Source organism: Dendrobates tinctorius, unplaced genomic scaffold (genome assembly GCF_039654945.1).
Source record: "Dendrobates tinctorius isolate UK_male_01 unplaced genomic scaffold, ASM3965494v1 ptg000016l, whole genome shotgun sequence".
Taxonomy (NCBI): Eukaryota; Metazoa; Chordata; class Amphibia; order Anura; family Dendrobatidae; genus Dendrobates; species Dendrobates tinctorius.
Genome location: NW_027361684.1, coordinates 40,795,631 through 40,816,659, shown reverse-complemented (window position 1 = coordinate 40,816,659; position 21,029 = coordinate 40,795,631). Strand labels below are relative to the sequence as shown.

General features: G+C 47.7%; 1 protein-coding gene across 3 annotated transcripts in view; it reads right to left on the bottom strand.

Moving 5' to 3' along the window:
* Positions 1-248: 248 nt before the first annotated feature.
* TEKT1 (tektin 1) overlaps positions 249-21,029 on the bottom strand; it is a 73,631-nt gene continuing 52,850 nt past the window's right edge. For 2 of the 3 annotated variants that reach the window (XM_073565714.1, XM_073565713.1), the window contains exons 6-8: positions 20,732-20,954; positions 5,052-5,248; positions 249-910 (exon numbers count right to left, since the gene is read on the bottom strand). In XM_073565714.1, coding sequence (XP_073421815.1) covers positions 751-910; positions 5,052-5,248; positions 20,732-20,954 — 580 coding nt within the window. In that variant the 3' untranslated portion in view covers positions 249-750. The remainder of the gene's footprint in view (positions 911-5,051; positions 5,249-20,731; positions 20,955-21,029) is intronic. The other variant, XM_073565715.1, reaches the window with a different exon arrangement.

Below are 21,029 nucleotides of genomic sequence, written 5' to 3'. Positions count from 1 at the left end.
TGGTTCATATCAATATCTGAGCTGGGCCCTTCCTCTCATTTTCTTTTATGTTACTTATACGCGCCCTCATAGTCTGCTGTGCTTTACAGATATTATAATGAATACAGCACAAGGTATTGAGCCCACTGATTGGCTGCAGTGGAAACTTGCGCTGTAGCTCTGACATCACCGCAGCTGGTAGCAAACACCAGGCGCAGCGGCGGAGCAGCGACACTGGTGCAGGAGCCGGTGAGTAACCTGTTTAATAGTTTTAACCCTTGGGATTGTATAGACTATAATAAGTAAAATATTAACAGAAACCCTTTTAATGATATAACTTTCTCTTTTCCTTTTTTCACCCTTGAATACGGAGAGCCATCATTTTGCATGTTGGTCATTGCCGGGGGCAATGATTGACTGCAGCGGTCATTGAATGAAGTGATGTCATCTCTGTAGGACTGAGGAGCAGCAGTGATCGAGCGATGGAGGGGTTAGAATGGTTATGTTATTAATGCATTTTTAGTTCCCATATTTATAGATAAATACAAAAAAACACAATCCCTTTAAAAGGTTTACTCCATCTTCATTGTTTCTGTCTGATCGGGCGATTACAGAGCGAAATAGAGGAATCATATACAGGTGAGAATGCAGTAATGTGGGTGAATAAATATGTGTATTTATTGCTTTCATATTTGTATTTATTTTTTTCCATTTTCCATAGAGAACTCAGCATGTTCAAGTAGAATGGCCGAGAAGCCGCACATCTCACATCTAGAAGTTGTTAATGGAGATGGCTTCTCTCATCTGCATACAGATCACTTCATGGATGTACAGAGTGTTTTCCTTCACTTGGATCTCTTCCTCTAGAGACAGCTGCTTACGGATCAAGCCTTTCAGCTCGGCTTCCGCCTGATTCAGAGCCTCTCGTAGTCTGCAAAACAAAAGAATCAGAATGAGTCTAAGGCGATGTTCACACTGGGTGTTTTTCATGTGTTTTTTTTTTCTGCAGAAAAATCTCTTGGCAGCAAAGAAGCTGCAGAAAAAAGCAGGATTTGCTTGGTTTTTCTTGTGTTGTTTTCTGCTTTTTTTTGCTGCGTTTTTATCATTCTACATTTGTCTTTTGTGTATGCTGATAAAAGTTTAGTGAAAAAAAAAATCTGATTCTAGTTCATAAGGTTTTTGGCGTAAAAAAAAGCCGCAAAATTTGATACCCGTGTTTTTTTTCACCACCCATTACTTTCAATAGGTGAAAAACGCTGAAAGAAGTGACATGCTCCATTCTGCAAAAAAAAAAAACAAGCAAAGCACAAAACACAGAGAACAAAAAAAAAAAACAATAAACCAATGTGTGTGCATGAGGTTTCTGAAATCTCCTAGACTTTGATGGAACTGTAAAGTGCAGGTGAAAATTTGCATTAAAAAAGCATAAAAACACCGAATGTGAACATAGCCTAAGGGCTCGGGCGTATAACCCGGACAAGTGAAGTCCGATAAAAAAAAAAAATATCTGATCGCACTCGGACCAATGGTATTCGATAAGGCAGTGCAGATCAGCATCTTTTTTTCTTAGCTGTGTTTGGCATGAGAAAAAGAAAGTCGCAGCGTGCTGAGAATCCACTCCGAAATCTGATGTGAGGGAAAACAAAAATGTTACTGGTGTTATAGTAATCTGATGGGCCAGTGCAGATAAATCAAGCTTTAAAGGGGACCATTACCAGGTGAGAAGTGGACAGCTTTGCTAGACGTGTATTCCCGCTGCTCCCCGGAGTATGCAGTTTTTTTTTCGTTTTTTTATTTTATAATCCGCCATGCTGTTCCAGAGAGGCGAGCCTTTACATTTAGGGCTATTTTTTACGGTATTAAAAAATGGCGTGGCTCCCAGAATTATCTGGGGCGTGTCTTTACGCTGCGCCGCTTTATTATCCTGTGAGCCACGCCCCTTTGTAAAGAGCATAAAAATATACCTCTGGAACCGATGTATGATGGGAAAAAATAACGCAATACTCAGGCGCAGTGGGAATAAAAATAAGAGCAAAAACTGGCCACTTTTTACCTGATGACAAGACTTCTTTAAAGCCGCATGCAAATTAACCTGGAAGCGCATTGGGGGCGTGTCCCTTCTTTTTGATGCAACGAACTGCACCATTGGTTTTCCTCTATGAAATGTGGTAGGAGGTGCCGACACAGCTATAGTTATAGCATTAAGTACTTTAAAGGGAATCTGTCACCAGGTTTTTTCCACCTCATCTGACAGCATGATGTAGGGGCAGAGGCCCTGTTTCCAGTGATATGTCACTTATTTGGCTGCCTGCTGTAGTTTTGATTAAAAAAAAATACCAAAATACCACTTTTTTTGCCTGTTTGTTAGTCAATCCCTGCATGTGTTGCGGCCGTTGAATAGCCGCGGCAACGCAAGCATTTTGTTTTCAAGCACGCCGAAAAAAACTCGATAAGGACACAAGCATGCTCAGATAACATCTTATCCGATCACACTCACTCATCGCTAGGTGGTTTGAACTGACAATATCCAACATTAAGTCCGCCCAGTAGTGTGGCTCCTTCATGGGTGCCACATTACTGCGCCGAAGAAAGGCCTGGAAATGTACTTCCGTATTATACCAAGAAAACTATATTCATGAGCTCTGTATAATCCCGTCACCACCACTGATTGTCAGCTTTCTGCCTATGCACAGTGTACACACATAGCTGCCAATCAGGGGTGTGGGCGGGGTTATTCAAACTTCAGCATTCAGAGAATTGGTAGATCTGCAGCAGATAAAACTATATCTTATTAAAAATACAGAAAGAAACTCAGTAAGTGACACATTGCTGGAATCAGGGTCTCTGTCTCTATAGACATCATACTGCTCTCAGATGGGGTGTCAGAAACCTGGTGACAGATTCCGTTTAAGAACAGAGGGCTTTTTCATGTTTTTGTTTACTGCTCACTATCAAGGTTACCAGTCACCCCTACAATCTAGCAGCTGTGGTGTATCGTGGGCTAGAAGAACAGCACTTCCAAGCTCTTTTCCAAAGAGCTTGTAATCACTGCTCTGAAACTGGCGATCTCTGCAGTGCACTGTTAGCTCCTGATGCAGGCCAGCTTTAGTGCCAGTGTGTTCTTACATAGTAGCATCGGGAGCGCAGTACGAAACGATGCCACTGGGCTTAATTGTCAATCAAATAGGAGTGCATCGACTGACAAAAAAGAATCCATGACATCCCCTTTAAGACACCAGTAGTTGACAGAACCAGATAATTTTCTCAGGGTCAGATGACTATTGTATGGGGGCGTCCCAACTCTTCCCCAAAATCATCTGTCTGAATTCATACGTCGATCCTTTTCTTCTCCCGCTCGATAGACTGACTTACTCCACTCTCCTCATATGGAACACATGGACTCTCAGCTGAAGGGAGTGTACATGTATATGGGGACGTTAGGAGATAGCGGTCAGCCAAGTGAACGTTAGTACATGTGGTACTGCTGTTGTAAATCTATAAAGAGGCCGATCCTCACCTGTCGCTCGCTAGCAGTCATCATATGGGACCTGCTTGATGACCATATTATTAATGTCCAAAATGTGGAAACGGCACAAGCGTCAAGACCCATGATGGGAAGTAGGAGACCAAGAGCCCCTATTTCCCTGAATAGGGCCCATAAAGGCAGGTAATGTCATCATAAGAATTAATTAAAAGAATAAGGGCTACACGTTTCAACATCGGACAGATGTCTTCCTCACGCCAGGCACATCCCTCCAAGCTGAGCGGACTACCTTTCTTGCCAGCTCTCACCATCTCCACTTTATTAAGGATTTCTGTACTCTGCCTTTTTTTTCTCCTTACAGGTTCATCTAATCATCTAAGACACTTTCAATAGACTCTCATTCTTTTCAGCAGCCGTAAAGTGCATTGTCTATACAGTGCGCCTCCAATGGAGGATTGATAAGTAAGAAATACAATTTTAAAAAAAAAATTCCAAACACATTATTCATAGGCATAGGCTATGTGCACACGTAGCAGAACTCTCGCGGAAATTACCGCGAGAATTTCGGATTCCATTCCGCGGGAAAATCGCATTTAAATTCCCGCGATTTTACCGCGGAAAAGCTAGCGTTTTGCAAGTGTAGTTAGCTTGCAGAATGCTAGCGTTTTCCAAGAGATCTGGAGCATCGCTTGGAAAACTGATTGACAGGTTGGTCACACTCGTCAAAGATAGTGTTTGACAAGTCTGATCAACTTTTTACTACTGATGCCGCCTATGCCTATGTAGTAAAAGATAGTAAAAGATAGGATATAAAAAATAATTTAAAAAAATAAAAAAATATTGTTATTCTCACCGGGAGCGTGGAGAGAGGTGGGAAGGCTGCGCGGGACGCCGGAAGGTGAGAATAACAATATGTTATTTTTATTCTATTTTTTACAGGGATATGGTACCCACAGCCCGGAGGACAGTCTCCTCTCCACCGGACCGTGGGTACCATGCGCAAATGTTCTGCTTACTTTTCGCATGGTGGGCACAGCCACATGCGGAAAGTAAGCAGAACAATGCATTCCTATGGGTGCGGGATCGCCGCGATTCCGCTAAATGAGCATGCTGCTTTTTTACCGCGAAGCGATTCCGCCACGGAACAAAACGCAGCATTAGCACAGCATTGCGGAATCCCATAGGAATGCATGGGATGCTTATTATTTGCGTTTTCACAGCAAAATCGCGCGTTTAAAACCTTCCGCAGAAACATGAAAAAACTGCGACGTGTGAACACAGCCTTACACTCAGAGGGGATGTAAAGTATCAAAACATCATGGCTACCATCTTCAAAAAACAGCACCACACCTGTCCAAAAGCTGCATGTGATATTTCAGCTAAACCCCACAGAAGTGAAAAGGTTTAACTGCAATACTACACACAACCTGTGGACAGATGTGGCGCTGTTTCGGAAACATCTGTCCTTATATTTCTAGAAATGTACAACCCCTTTAAATCTAATGGAACTAAAATAAAAAATACATGATAAACTTATGCGATATTTAGGATAAAATTACAGATGTGGTGATCCTCATGTTTCACTCACCTCTCAACATTTGTAGCGATCTCCTGGACTTCGGTGATAAGTCGGTATTGTACAGGGTCACGGCAGTGCTCCACATTAGGTCTCAGCATTCTGGTTTCTAGACGAGTCTGAGCCACTTTGATGGGTCCTTCTTTATCTGCAATGGCTTTCTTAAGATTTTCTATATTCTTTTCCTGGGAACTGATCTCATCCATTACCTTTTAAAAAAAAAAAAAAAAAGAATTAAGGATTAAGAATGGATATAATGCACCTGTCACTGCAGAACATGGAAGCAATCTTTATTGCAACCTAGATTCTCAGAAACATAGGCTCAAAACCGTCCATAAATCTTTATTACAGCCCATATGCTCGTGGCCAACCGTTCATAAATTTATGGAGATTCAACAAAAATTGTAGCTTTTTCTGCCGTTTGGGTAGCAGAGGTGAAAGTAAGGAGCAGCTCCAATCAAAAGGACGCGGGAGCTCCGACTGACTGTCAAGGGTTATGTCTACTCCAGTGATTAATGTAACGGTGACGTCCCAGTGCTAATAGGAGCCCAGAATAGTGGTGGGATTTCAATAACCTGTCCAATTCTTAGACTTAATGAGCATGTGCGGCGCCCCTGAGGCTCAGTCGCCACAGAGGTACTGCACCTTCTCCTAAGGTGTAGTGCCCCACCATCCAGGTAAGGTGGGAACTCCTTTCCACACTCCAACACTCGCATCCCACACAACAGGGTAGTTCAGCACAACCACATTGCGGCTCCATGCTCAGAGGGTAGCAGAGCACCTTTGGTGGTTCCCTGCTTAGAACACTGGACGTGCTGGGAGGTGGGAGGAGTTAAGATACATAAAAGATTGGGAAGGTTTAGAATTACAGGTCAGTCTGACAGAAGGTCAGAGAGAAGGAAGTCACTCAGACACGAGTGAGGATACCTGGAAGAAGGGATGGAGGAAGGAGTGCTGCAGCTGCCTCAGTGATCTGAGCCAGCTGGCATGGGAAGGGAAGAGAAGGAGGAAGACGTAGAACTGTAACCTATGATTCCATAAGAAAGACAAGTACGGAACGAAGGAGTAAAGTGAACAGAGAGGACGTGGGTTAGGAGAGAACCCTGCCTATAGGTTCTAAGTGCAAGGCTGGGGCCCGGTCTCTGAGGTTGTATGGACACTTATGGTTCTGCAGCAGACACCGGTGGAGTAGTTGGCTGTAAATGCACTACTCCCATCTAAGACTTGGGGCACAACAGCAACTATATAGAGAGCTGGGACTCAGGAGAAGGGAGTCCCCGAAGCAGGCTACAGCTGTCTGCCGTACAAGTAGAGTTCTTGGGAACATCAGTCAGGAGCAACTCCAGTGTAACTCAGTACTAGGAGATCTTCACACTTTAAGGCGCTATAGAGGAGACGTTCAGAAAGGTACATGTTGGCGGAGTGTTGGAGGAGACAGTCCTATCTTGCCTGGAGGTTGATTCTCTGACCCGGAGGACACGGCACGGAGGCAGGCACCTGTGTGTACTACAGACTGTGAGTAAAGCTTTGGAACTACAAGCCCCGGTGTCCTCCATTCATTTGTGCGCACACACCCCCAGCACCGCTACATCTGGGTACCAGCTTCTATACCGCCTGCGCCTCTCTTCATCCATTGCAACTACACTGCCCTGGGGCTACAGCTTCACCTGTGGGGAGCTATACCATCTGGGCTGCAACACACCACCAGCCCCAGAGGATCTACATGCAGCGTCGGCCTAACACCTCACTTGCCGAACACCACAGGTTGTGTCACAAACTATTTCTGTGGCGCCCCCAGGTGTATGGTCGCCACACTGGCTTTGCCTTCCTCCAGGGGAGGGTAATGCCAGGCTTGGAGGCAGTGATGGGTCTCTCTCGCAGTTAACCTAATGCGTGCAACACAGTTCCACTCCAGGCCAGCAGGGGGAACTCTGAACTGGAATTGAAGGGAGGAGTGTCCTCTGAGGGCCAAGAGGAAGGAGTGGTCAGTTAGTGAGAGGAGGTCAACGTGTGCAGACGTGTGGAGAGAAATGGAGGTTGAGCTCCGGGTGGAGAGCTCCCTCACTGCGAGAGCGCAAGAGCTGGAGCCTGGTCTCCACGGTGGTGCGGATACTAACGGTCCTGCCACTGACACCAGAGGAGTAGGAGGCTGTAAATGCGCTGCTCCCATCTAAGACTTGAGGGCACAACAGCAGCTTGGATAGAGAGCAGGGGCTCGGAAAAAGGGAGTCCCCGAGATAGGGTACAGCTGTCTGCCGTGGAAGTAAGGTTCTTGGGAACAGTCGTCAGGAGGAACTCCAGTATAACTCAGTACTTGGAGTACTTCATCTAAATAAGCGCTAGGGAAGGAGACTGCACAGCCCTTCTGCTGAGAGAACCCTGATCTGCTTCCAGGCTAGCCTGCTCCGATACCATCTGTAATCAGGACCCTGGACTGCATTTATCAAGTACAGGTACAGAAACTGCAGCCGCTGTGTCTTGTCTGTTCCCTACGCTTCCGGCACTGCTACATCCCCGTACCAACTGCATCTACACTACACTGGGACTATAGTTTCACCTGTGGGGAGCTTTTACATCTTTGCTCCACCATATCATCAGTCCCAGTGGATCCACATGCAAAATCTCCCTTGTCGAACACCACAGGTGGCGTCACAAACTATTTCATTAACTACATTAAAACCACCACTGATTTGGGCGCCCAGGGCCACGGACTGGGTCACCGCCACCGCAGCACATCTCCCCCTGACACCGGCCCGGTACCGAGTACCCCACAGCCCTGGGAGGGCGACCCAATTTGGCGTCACGAACAGGATTACAGAGCCCGGTATCCCCCGGGTCCTGTGTGCCATACACAGTGTTTGTGCAATAAACTGTGTGTGAAATTGGCGCCAGCTGCTGCGCTGCTTGGCACGCGCGGGAAGAAAGAGGGGCGGCCTTTGTGGGCGGAGCTTGCCGCAGGGCGCGAAGAAGAGAAGTGCCGCGCGGGAAGAGGACAGCGCGCGAGAAGGGGGAGGAGCTGAGGCCTACAGCCCGGAGCGTCGGGCCTGCGAAGCGGCCGCCGGAGAGCTCCCACAACCCCCGGCCCTAGCTAACGTTAACTAGAGGGGAGAGAAAATGTCCGAGGATAACGCCGATGTAGCGGTGGGCAATCTCCCGCTAACCCTGCGGCACCGCCAGGAGGAGCAACCACCTCAGTGGTCCCCATCATGCCGCTGTCTATGCCCTACATACCGGGAGCGGCCTGCCTACCGCAGTACTCGGGTGAATCACATACCCTGAGCGAATTTAGACTGTGCTGCTTGTTTAAAGTATACCCTCTGTCTGAAGGCCAGAAAGTGAATATCCTGATTGGACAGCTAACGGGTGCAGCACTGCGGGAGGTGAAAGCCTGGCAGGCCACTGATAAAGAGACTGTTGCAAAGGTCCTGGCCAAGCTGAGAAGCACCTTTGACACCCGCACTGCAGCTGAAATCAAGATGAGGTTCTTTGGCTGTAAATAGAAGACGCAGGACAGTATAAGGGACTATGCTCTCAACCTGCAGGAGGCGCTGCAAGCAGTTAAGCAAGTTGATCCTGACAGTGTGAAGGAGGAAGATATAAACTGTTAAAGGAGCAGTTCATTGAAGGACTCCTGTCCAGTACTCACAGGGGGCAGTAACGCATCCTAACCCTGCAAGACCCTGATCTGGACTTTGCTGATTTTAAGGACAGGGCTATACGGGTACTGCAGGAACCTACTGACAGCCGTCCAGCGCCCCTGAGGCGCCCAGCGATCACCTACCACCAGGAAGCAACGTCTTTCCCTTCCGTCCCTGTGGAGGCTGATGCACAGACTCTGAACAAGGATCCGACTGAGGAGCTGCGTCTTCAGGTCCAGGAGTTGACCAAAGGGATGGCTGCACTTACCAAAACCGTGCAGTCCCTGCAGATGTCCTCCAAGGAAAAGGTCCAGCTTGCTTCCAGTCCAGAGGATGTCCCGTGGCTCCGGAGGAGGAGAGCCCCGCCACTTCGAGGAAGGAACAACGATCGCTATGATCAGGACGGACGTCCCATCTGTCGTCGCTGCTACAAGGCAGGTCATCTTGCAAGGTACTGTCCTTTAAACGAGCAACCCCTGGGGCAGAGGGTCAACCCTCAGGAATAGGATCCCCAGGCCCAAAGAACTGGAGAGCCAAGTATGTGGGAGGGAGACCGATCCTTCCTGTGGTGATTGACGGTATCCCCATGAACGCTTTGCTGGACACTGGCTCCCAGGTGACCACCATGCCCTATATTCTTTACAAGAGGTATTGGGCTGATTCTGAGCTCACTTGTGGTCCAACTAATGAACTAACAGTAGTTGCCAGTAATGGTCATACCTTGCCGCAGATTGGATGTAAGGAGATTACTGTTAAAGTGGGGAGGGTGGAGTTAAAGTCTCAAGGTCTGATAGTTGTTGATATTGATCGACGTGAATGTAATCCCATGATGACTCTTGGTACAAATGTAATTGAAAACTGTCTGTCCGAGGTTATTGTCTTGTTGCAACAGGTGGCTGAGACTGCTGGTTCTGGTGAACAACGAGTCCTGCAGAAGGAGATCCGAGCCCTGATGCAAAGACAACAGGTAGAACTCTCTGGCGGAGAGATTGGCAGCGTCAGAGTGAGTGATGCTTTCCCCATTGCAATACGCCCCAGATGCGAAATGTTGGTTTGGTGTCGGGCAGCTATAGGTCTTAGAGGGAGAGATTACCAAGCATTGGTAGAACCAGTATCCTCCGATAGCAGGCCCACGGTCCTGACAGCCAGAGGGGTGGTTGATGTACGGAAAGGGAGAGTACCTGTACGTCTTTTGAATTGTGGGGAGGAAGAGGCCACAATACCTCAGTACGCCACAGTTGCTAAGCTGCTCACTGTTAATAACAACTCATTGCAGGCAGCAGAGCCCTTGGTCTCATCCGACCAGGTGGAGGACAATGGCTCTGGGAAGCAGCTAGAAGAGTGGTGCCAGCAACTGCAGGTGGGAATTGACTCTACGCCCTCATACCAGAAAAAAGGGATTTACAGAGTGACACAAGAGTATGAGCGGGTATTCAGCAAACACCCACTAGATTTTGGGCAGGCAAAAGGGGTTCAACATCATTTCCCCACTGGAGACCATCCACCCATCAAGGAGAGGTACAGACCTATACCCCCAACACAATACCAATGTGCTAAGAGTATTTTGAAAGAGATGAAGGAAGCTGGGGTTATCAGGGACAGTTGTAGCGCATGGGCAGCTCCAATAGTTTTTGTAAAGAAAAAGGATGGTACCATGAGAATGTGTGTTGATTACAGGAAAATTAACAGCATTACACATAAAGATGCCTACCCATTACCCAGAATTGAAGAGTCATTAGCTGCACTTAAAACTGCTAACTACTTTTCCACCTTGGATCTCACCAGTGGGTATTAGCAGGTTCCCGTGGCAGAGGCAGATAAGGAGAAAACCACTCCAATGGGTCTCTGTGAGTTTAATTATATGCCATTTGGGCTCTGCACTGCTCCAGGGACATTTCAACGGCTGATGGAGTGCTGCCTGGGACACATGAACTTTGAGACAGTCCTGTTGTACCTGGATGATGTCATTGTTTTCTCCAAAACCTATGAAGATCATCTGGAACACCTGGCGGAAGTGTTTGAAGCTTTGTCCAATTTTGGCCTGAAGGTGAAGCCTTCCAAATGCCACCTCCTGAAGCCTAAGGTACAGTACCTCGGTCATGTGGTCAGTGCGGAAGGTGTGGCGCCAGATCCTGATAAGGTTACAGTCATCCAGAACTGGCCGAATCCCAGCAACCTCCATGAGGTACGCCAATTCCTTGGACTGGTAGGCTACTACCGGAGATTCATCAAGGGCTTTACTGAAATAGCCACCCCGATGCAGAATCTTCTGGTGGGGCAGTCCAAGAAGGCCAAGCAGAAGAATTCCACCTTTGAATGGACTGAGGAGTTGGAGAGGTCCTTCACCAGACTGAAGATGGCTCTCACAGGTGACGAAGTTCTGGCCTACCCAGATTATGATAAACCATTTGTGCTGTACACGGATGCCAGCAATGAGGGACTAGGAGCAGTACTGTCGCAGGTACAGAATGGAAAAGAGAGAGTGATCTCCTATGCCAGCAGGAAGCTGCGTCCCACCGAGAGGAACCCTGACAACTACAGTTCTTTCAAGTTGGAGTTCCTTGCCATAGTCTGGGCTGTCACCGAAAGGTTCAAGCATTACCTGGCCTCCGCCAAGTATACTATCTTCACGGACAATAATCCGTTGACACACTTGGACACTGCAAAATTAGGTGCACTGGAACAGCGATGGATGGCCCGGCTATCCAACTACGAGTTTACCATCAAGTACCGGGCAGGGCACAAGAATGCCAATGCTCATGCGCTATCCAAAATGCCTAATCTGCCAGAGGCAGGAGAAGACCCTGAGGCTCTTGAAGAGATAGAGTTGCCTCCCTTCCACCGGCCACTTGCGGCCCAGCGCGCTCAAGGAGTGAGAAACAGACGGTCTGACTTGAAGGAGGTCACCCTGAATCCATTGTCCCATCATGATTGGGCAGAAACGCAAGATGGTGACCCTGCAGTCCGCCTGGTGAAGGAGCTGCTGACACAAGTTGACTCACGTCCAGAGTCGAATGCTCCTGAAGAAACTCAGCAGTTGTGGAAGGAAAGAGGTCGGCTGTTCATTTATGAAGGGAAGCTGTGTCGGAGGAGTATCAACGCCCGCACTCATGAGCTGGTCTGGCAGGTGATAGTCCCAAAGAGAGAGGCACCAATGATCCTAGAAGCATACCACAATGGAGCTGGACACTTTGGATGGAAGAAGTTGGAAGCATTGCTCCGGGAGAGGTTCTACTGGGCTGGTATGAGGAAAGCCATTGAGAGGTGGTGCCGGGAGTGTGGACAATGTAACCTGCGCAGAAGGGATCGAGACAGCCAAAGAGCTCCCCTGCAGCCAATCATCACCAAACAGCCACTTGAGTTGGTAGCCCTGGACCATGTGAAGCTGGTTCCAAGCCGGTCAGGCTACCTCTATGCCCTTACCATGGTGGACCACTATTCAAGATTCCTGGTAGTTGTGCCTCTCAAAGATCAAACCGCCAGGACGGCAGCCAGAGCGTTCCAACAGCACTTCTGTAGTCCATATGGGTACCCTGAGAGAGTGCTTACTGATCAAGGTCCGGCTTATGAGGCAGAAGTGTTTCATGAATTCTGTAAGCTGTACGGTTGTAAGAAGATCCGGACAACACCGTATCACCCACAGACCAATGGCATGTGTGAGAAGATGAACCAGGTAGTGATTGACCTACTGAAAACATTGCCCTTGGAGGAGAGAAATCTGTGGCCAGAAAAGTTACCAGATCTGGTAGACCTCTACAACCATATTCCAGTGAACTCTACCAACTGTACTCCAGCATACCTGATGAGAGCAAGACCGGGTAGGCTGCCTGTGGATTTGGACATGGGAGTCCTGACGCCTGAAGTAACGTCGCCAGATGCTGACTGGGACAAGGAGAGGCAGCAACAATACAGAAGAGTGCAGGAGTGTGTGGAGAAGAGTCTGGTCCAGGCAAGACAGAAGCAGGAGAAGCTTTACAATCAAAATGTGCCTGCTGTTCCCTTTTCGCCGGGAGAACAAGTCTTAAAAAGGAAGAGGAGGTTGCACAAGCTGGATGATCAATGGGAGGCTGAACCTTATACCATTCTGCTCTCAAACTTTGATAATACCAAAGTCTGCCTTATTAGCAAAGATGGAGGAGAAACCTCAGCAGCCATTTCCAGAGATCACCTGAAGCTATGTCCTGACTTGTTAAAAGAAAGAATAGAGGAACCAGATAACATCCAGTCTGTAGAGGAAGAAGAGAAGGTCAGCACAGTGCTTGGAGAGTTCCATGCGAATTGGACTAGAGTTAATGATGCAATAGTGGTGCCAGTGTTGTTATTTCCCCAAGTGGTAGCACAGGAAGATGGGACTCAAGAGAACCCTGAAGATCAGGAAAATCAGGCAGCAGATGCCACACCAGCAGTCGAGCCAGAGAACCCTTGCCCTGCCAGTGGTGAACCTGTTGTGCCCGTGGTGAGTCCAAGAGTTCCCAGACCAGCTAGTGTCCCCGTGCTACATAGAACCCCCGGTAGTGTATCCAGCACCTTACGCAGTACACCGGTAGTTAGAACCAGATGATTGGTAAGGGCCACTACCACACCAGTGTTACGCAGATCTACTCGTACCACACAGGGTGTACTACCAGTTAGGTTCCGCATATAAAGTAAATGTGAATATTAAAAATTGACTGTATATAAGTAACTGTTTTTCAAGTTTTGTGCCTACAGGTAACCTGTAAGAGTTTTCTTGGAAATTGCGAAGTTTGTTTTATGGACACTGCACCTCAGGACTTGTGTGTGGTCAAAAACTTTCTTGTATATATTTCACCATTTGCCAGGAATGGACCATGGACATTGATGCTGGACTTATCATCATAGGATCATTTTTGAGCTCGTGGTTTTTGTACATTTTTTTCCCTTTTTCAAATCTTGTACAACTATTATTGCTTAAATGTTTATATGTTGTTTTCCATGTTGTTCAGTCCGGGAGTGCTGACTTGCACTAGGGGTGAATGTGGCGCCCCCAGGAGTATGGTCGCCACACTGGCTTTGCCTTGCTCCAGGGGAGGGTAATGCCAGGCTTGGAGGCAGTGATGGGTCTCTCTCGCAGTTAACCTAATGCGTGCAACACAGTTCCACTCCAGGCCAGTAGGGGGAACTCTGAACTGGAATTGAAGGGAGGAGTGTCCTCTGAGGGCCAAGAGGAAGGAGTGGTCAGTTAGTGAGAGGAGGTCAACGTGTGCAGATGTGTGGAGAGAAATGGAGGTTGAGCTCCGGGTGGAGAGCTCCCTCACTGCGAGAGCGCAAGAGCTGGAGCCTGGTCTCCACGGTGGTGCAGACACTAACGGTCCTGCCACTGACACCAGAGGAGTAGGAGGCTGTAAATGCCCTGCTCCCATCTAAGACTTGAGGGCACAACAGCAGCTTGGATTGAGAGCAGGGGCTCGGAAAAAGGGAGTCCCCGAGATAGGCTACAGCTGTCTGCCGTGGAAGTAAGGTTCTTGGGAACAGTCGTCAGGAGGAACTCCAGTATAACTCAGTACTTGGAGTACTTCATCTAAATAAGCGCTAGGGAAGGAGACTGCACAGCCCTTCTGAGAGAGAACCCTGATCTGCTTCCAGGCTAGCCTGCTCCGATACTATCTGTAATCAGGACCCTGGACTGCATTTATCAAGTAAAGGTACAGAAACTGCAACCGCTGTGTTTTGTCTGTTGCCTACGCTTCCGGCACTGCTACATCCCCGTGCCAACTACATCTATACTGCCCTGGGACTATAGCTTCACCTGTGGGAAGCTTTTACATCTTTGCTGCACCATATCATCAGTCCCAGTGGACCCGCATGCAGCATCGGCTTAACATCTTCCTTGTTGAACACCACAGGTGGCGTCACGAACTTTATCATTAACTACATTAAAACCACCACTGATTAGGGCGCCCAGGGCCACGGACCGGGTCACCGCCACCGCAGCACATTTCCCCCTGACACTGGCCCGGTACCGAGTACCCCACAGCCCTGGGAGGGCGACCCATTTCACTATTCCACCATTACCAACCCACCATTACTTGGGCGCCCAGGGCCACGGACCGGGTCACCGCCGCTGTGACACATCCCTCTGACATCAGCCCGGTACCGAATACCCCACGGCCCTGGGAGGGCGACCCAACTTGGCGTAACGAACAGGATGACGAGACCCGATGCCATCGGGTTCTGTGTGCCTAAGATTTGTTGGACTTTGAACTTTTGAAAATGTGCAGAAGACCCAATTTAATAGACTGTGACATGAGCATCAAAAATGGCCGCTGGCGTGGAGAAGAAGGGCGTGGAGATGGGAGGTCCTAGGAAAAGACCGCGAAGAGTCTTGGGCCTCCCCTGCCTGAATTACTATGTGACAGCGACATGGGCCACCCCCCGAGGGGTTCATATAATGGCTTGGTATGGAGGCGCTGGAAGAAGCCGCCCCCGGAGGGAGGGGCAGGAGAAGTCATTGATGGGAAAGGGGCCGAGGCAGGAAGACCGCCAGAACGCCATTTTAGAGAGAGAGGGAAGGAGGCCTGTGGAGCGCGGGGAAATGATCTCCCTGGCGCCATGGCTGAAGGCTCCGACCCTGTCTCCGAGATGAACCTCCGGCAGCTGGAAGAGGAAATAGCCGAGCTGACCACCCGTCTGCAGCTGAGGCAGGAGGACTTGGAGAAGCTGAGCAGGCAGCATGCCCAGGAGGGGCCTACACCTGCAGTACCCTTTCCACCAGTACATGTCACCGCTGCACCGGACTGTCCTCAGGCAGCGCTGATTTACACCTCCACGCTGTCCGTGCGGCTGAGTGCCGCTTGCCCGAAGGAGTTACCGGAGGACCCGGGAGCTGAGACCGTGCTCCCGCCCGGACCTGACGCGGCTGCGCAGGTCCCTACAGAGACCCCCGCGGATCCGGAGCCGCCGGTAGCTCCACCGCCATCCTCGGTGTCCCACCGGGCAGCGCCCATTGCCACTACGCCTGCACTGGAGCAGAGGCAGCATCTCCAGGAGTTACCAGGTATATACCCCGGCCCTCCTAATGGGTTACCCCCCGAATTCACGTTGTCAGAGGCGGGTTTGCAGCAACTAGAAATGGGGCAGTTGGAAGAGTCAGCTGGGGGAGCTGGACAGACGGAGATGGGGAGGTGGAGAAGGTCCTTACTGAGAAGGGTACGGCTGGAACAGGCACGCACGATCCAACATCTTAGGGGATTGGAAGAGTCTAGGTCGCTTTGGGATAGTGATCTCGGGATCCCTTGGCTGCCGAGTCCCCATGTAGTTGCTTATCAGCGCTGACAAGCTGTGGCATCCCTTGGTGCAGGGCCACGCACCAGAGCAGCAGAATTATCCACCCCTGAGGAACAGTTAATGAACATTGACATGCATCACAGGTTCCCTCTGCCACAGCTACAAGGCCCTAGGCAGCAATACCAGCAACAGGATGAGGACACTACATCTGGTAGCAGTTCCACTTTAGCTTCCAGAACCCCAGGAGGGGACCGCAATTAATCTAAATAACTCTCGGTAGCCAGGAGGGTTTTGTTTGCACCGTTGTGCCTTCTTTTTGTTCATCATGTTTTTCTGTTTGCACTTTTGTTGCCCTGTTTGATTGGAAACGCTACTTTTGATATTGAACTTCCGTGATCATGAACTTGGAGTGCATCACAAACTTCATTGTAAATAGTTTGCGCCTCTTTAGGTGCTCTCTCTTGGTTTTACATAGGACACTTTTTGAAGATGATGTCTACCTCAAAGAAAAGGACACTGCAAGAGATCCCGGCTGAGAGCGGTGTCCAGCATTGCTTACAAGAATTTTTGAATGTTTTACTGTGAAGTATTTGATAATGTGCTTTATTAGAGTATTAGTAACTGAGAAATGGCTTTTACAGAGAATTGAGAATGTTTTGATATAGAGATGAGAGATTTGAATAAAGAATTGAAAATGGCAGGTGACGGACCAAGTATTTGCCGTCAGCGTCTTAAGTCTAGAAGAGACAGTAAGTAGAAAATGTGAAAAAGGAAAAGTGATAAAGAAATGTGTTACAGAGTACAGCACTTTTGAATTAAGTATAGTTTTGGAAAATTTGCACTTTTTGATTTAGAATTTTAGATAGATAATTAAGAATTGTTGGTAACGTTCAAGAATGAGTACCTCCTATATTAGGAAGTTTAGTTTAAGAAATGTTTTTTTCAGCATTACAAAATTTTGTATGTTCCTGTATTGTCATCTGTTTACCTTGCAGCCCGCGGACGTGCTGTGTTTAACGGGGGGGTATGTGGCACCCCTGAGGCTCAGTCGCCACAGAGGTACTGCACCTTCTCCTAAGGTACTACAACCCGTCTGTCCCACTGATAGTGTGAATTATCCAGAAACAGAAATAGCACTATACAAATACATAATAAAACATATATTTTATTGAAAATGCATTAAAACAAACAACTGATGAAAACCTCTGTGATAAGACACATACACGGCTTATAAATACAAATAATCACATAAAGAAAGAGAGATCCACTAGTGCACTATGAAATAATTAATAAATATATTTAATTATTAATATATCATGGGAAAAACAACCTAATTGTTCATTATAGTCATATAGCTTAAATATTCTCATAGCATAAAGGGCCAAATGAATTAAGCTCCTGAGGAAGAGGACGAAACGCGCGTCGGGGTATTAGGACACACGGTTTTATTCACTCATGTAAGCTATCTATGTGAGACTATATTTACCGCTGGTTATGTTATTTATGTGTTACATATGCTTTTAAGCAGTGTCAATATTTTCTGAATGTAGCTTTGCTATGTTTCATCTTTGAGCAATGAGACTAACCTGCGGTCTGTATTATAATGGAGATAGAGAGCGAGCAGATGCGTAATTCTATTTAGTTCCCATGGGAGCTTAATTCATTTGGCCCTTTATGCTATGAGAATATTCAAGCTATATGCCTATAATGAAAAATTAGGTTGTTTTTCCCATGGTATATTAATAATTAAATATATTTATTAATTATTTCATAATGCACTAGTGGATCTCTCTTTCTTTATGTGATTATTTGTATTTATAAGCCGTGTATGTGTCTTATCACAGAGGTTTTCATCAGTTGTTTGTTTTAATGCATTTTCAATAAAATATATGTTTTATTATGTATTTGTATAGTGCTATTTCTGTTTCTGGATAATTCACACTATCAGTGGGACAGACGGGTTGTAGTATTGTATTTGGCACTTGAAAATTATTTGTTGGATCTTGTTTTTGATTTAATCTTCTCCTAAGGTGTAGTGCCCGACCATCCAGGTAAAGGTGGGAACTCCTTTCCACACTCCAACACTCGCATCCCACACAACAGAGTAGTTCAGCACAACCACATTGCGGCTCCATGCTCAGAGGGTAGCAGAGCACCTTTGATGGTTCCCTGCTTGGAACACTGGACATGCTGGGAGGTGGGTGGAGTTAAGATACATAAAAGATTGGGAAGGTTTAGAATTACAGGTCAGTCTGACAGAAGGTCAGAGAGGAAGGAAGTCACTCAGACACGAGTGAGGATCCCTGGAAGAAGGGATGGAGGAAGGAGTGCTGCAGCTGTCTCAGTGATCTGAGCCAGCTGGCACGGGAAGGGAAGAGAAGGAGGAAGACGTAGAACTGTAACCTAAAATTCCATAAGAAAGAAAGACAAGTATGGAACGAAGGAGTAAAGAGAACAGAGAGGACGTGGGTTAGGGAGAGAACCCTGCCTATAGATTCTAAGCGCAAGGCCGGGGCCCGGTCCCCGAGGTTGTATGGACACTTATGGTTCTGCAGCAGACACCGGTGGAGTAGTTGGCTGTAAATGCACTACTCCCATCTAAGACTTGCGGCACAACAGCAACTATATAGAGAGCCGGGACTCAGGAGAAGGGAGTCCCCGAAGCAGGCTACAGCTGTCTGCCGTACAAGTAGAGTTCTTGGGAACATCAGTCAGGAGGAACTCCAGTGTAACTCAGTACTAGGAGATCTTCACACTTTAAGGCGCTATAGAGGAGACGTTCAGAAAGGTACATGTTGGCGGAGTGTTGGAGGAGAGAGTCCTATCTTGCCTGGAGGTTGATTGAGTCTCTGACCCGGAGGACACGGCACGGAGGCAGGCACCTGTGTGTACTACAGACTGTGAGTAAAGCTTTGGCACTACAAGCCCCGGTGTCCTCCATTCATTTGTGAGCCAACACCCCCAGCACCGCTACATCTGGATACCAGCTTCTATACCGCCTGCGCCTCTCTTCATCCATTGCAACTACACTGCCCTGGGGCTACAGCTTCACCTGTGGGGAGCTATACCATCTGGGCTGCAACACACCACCAGCCCCAGAGGATCTGCATGCAGCGTTGGCCTAACACCTCACTTGCCGAACACCACAGGTGGCGTCACGAACTATTTCACTATTCCACCATTACCAACCCACCATTACTTGGGCGCCCAGGGCCACGGACCGGGTCACCACCGCTGTGACACATCCCCCTGACACCGGCCCGGTACTGAGTACCCCACGGCCCTGGGAGGGCGACCCACATGCTCTTTCTTCTTTCCCAGGCAGCAATAGTCGAGTGGAAGGCACTATGGCTGCCAGGCAGCCTTGCCTCTGAGACACTGCTGCACTTGGCCTGGAAACTGGGGGAACAGCAGCAGGAGTCAGGCTCTGGGTTTTGGCTCCTTCCCCTATTGGAGATGGTTTTGTGCTAGTTGGTGACACATTATTTTGGTATCCGGAATAGCACCATTAATATCATCATCCTTGGGCATTTTAATGCTGGCTCAGGTGGCTGTCCACGGCCTGAGTGTTTGTCAGGAGTTTAGCTTCTTCCACTTGTCTCAGCTCCAGCTATGTATCTAATTATCTCCTCTGCACTCCTGACCTCCATTTTACTACTGGTGTTCATTTGCATGCTCCATTCACTGTATCCAGGCGTTGTTCACACCTAACATTCTGCAATCAGAATTCTAGATAACCAGCTTCTCATGCCTCCTCTTGTTCTTGTTCACACCTTAAGGCCCCCCATATGCATTAGACTAAATTTGGCCAAGCCTGCCAAAATCGACTGGTTCGGTTGACAGTCTAATGTCTATAAGGGCACTAGATAATTATTGGTGGGAATAGAAGGAGACGACATGTCCCATTTTGGACTGTTGTTCCTATTTTCCTCTAGAGATAAGCTGCCACCAGAAATGTCTCCAGCTCTCTCATAGACGACTTAGGAGTGCTTGGCAAAGCGAGCACTTCCATGCATGGGACAGTCAGGCGAGATAGCTGGTGAGCACCTACATTGTATGGGGGGCATTAGTCCCTGCTACCAAGACCAGCTGACATACTCTTCTGTTTTTGAAGTGTGTACCACATTTCTGCAAGTTTCACACTTCAGTTATTTGACGTCAGTCATAATCCGCCGTTTTTATAAAAAAAAAAACGGATCCGCGATTTCACTCTTGGCAGATTTCAAACAACTTGTCGGACGTCAAACAACTGAAATGTGAAACAGGCCTAAGCTACCAGTTGACTAATGCACTTCTGCTATTTATGTATCTACTGCATTTCTGCAGACAAGTCACTAGTTTGCCAATACATGACTTCTATCCTGTGGTTAACCCTAGCCCTGCTGAATGGTTCCGATTACATAAACACTTCCGCTACCCTGTGATTTACCCTATCCCTGTTACAAGTTCCTGTTTGTATATATATATATATATATATATATATATACATACAATTAACTACCTTATATCTCTGTTGCAAGAACAGGACTGTATGTACTTCTTTACTGTTCCGGAGTGCCATTTCCTTCCAACAGGATCTAGTGCTTCTAACTACACAGCTGTCTTGCATACCCTGCTGTCCTGGTCCTCACTGATCCATGAATTGTCCTTTTCTGCTGCTTCATCGCTTCTGGTCTGTGCTGCAATCGACCTCACCAGGTGAACCCATAAGGGATGTAACTCTGCCATCAGATCCATCATGATGCAAGTGGTGGTACATACAGTATGTGCTGTATGATACACAGTTCTTCTTTTGTCCTGTATTCTTACCTTAGTCAGGTGAACTTCCAATTTGTTTTTTGCGTCCTTTGTCTCCGCTACACGTCTCCTCAAGGCAAAATTGACGGTATCACACTGCTTGCGCATATCGCAGGCTGTTTCAGATAAGATGCTGTCAATCAGAGCCCGCAGTGCTACAGCATTGTTCCTCTGCTTTTCAGCTTTTTCGATGTTAGTATTGCTGAAATCCTCCCATTCTGTAGGTGTAACCGAGCTAACAATAAGAGCAAGACAATATTGTCATGAATGTAATCTAGATGCATTTTTCTTACTAAATACTTAGCGCTGG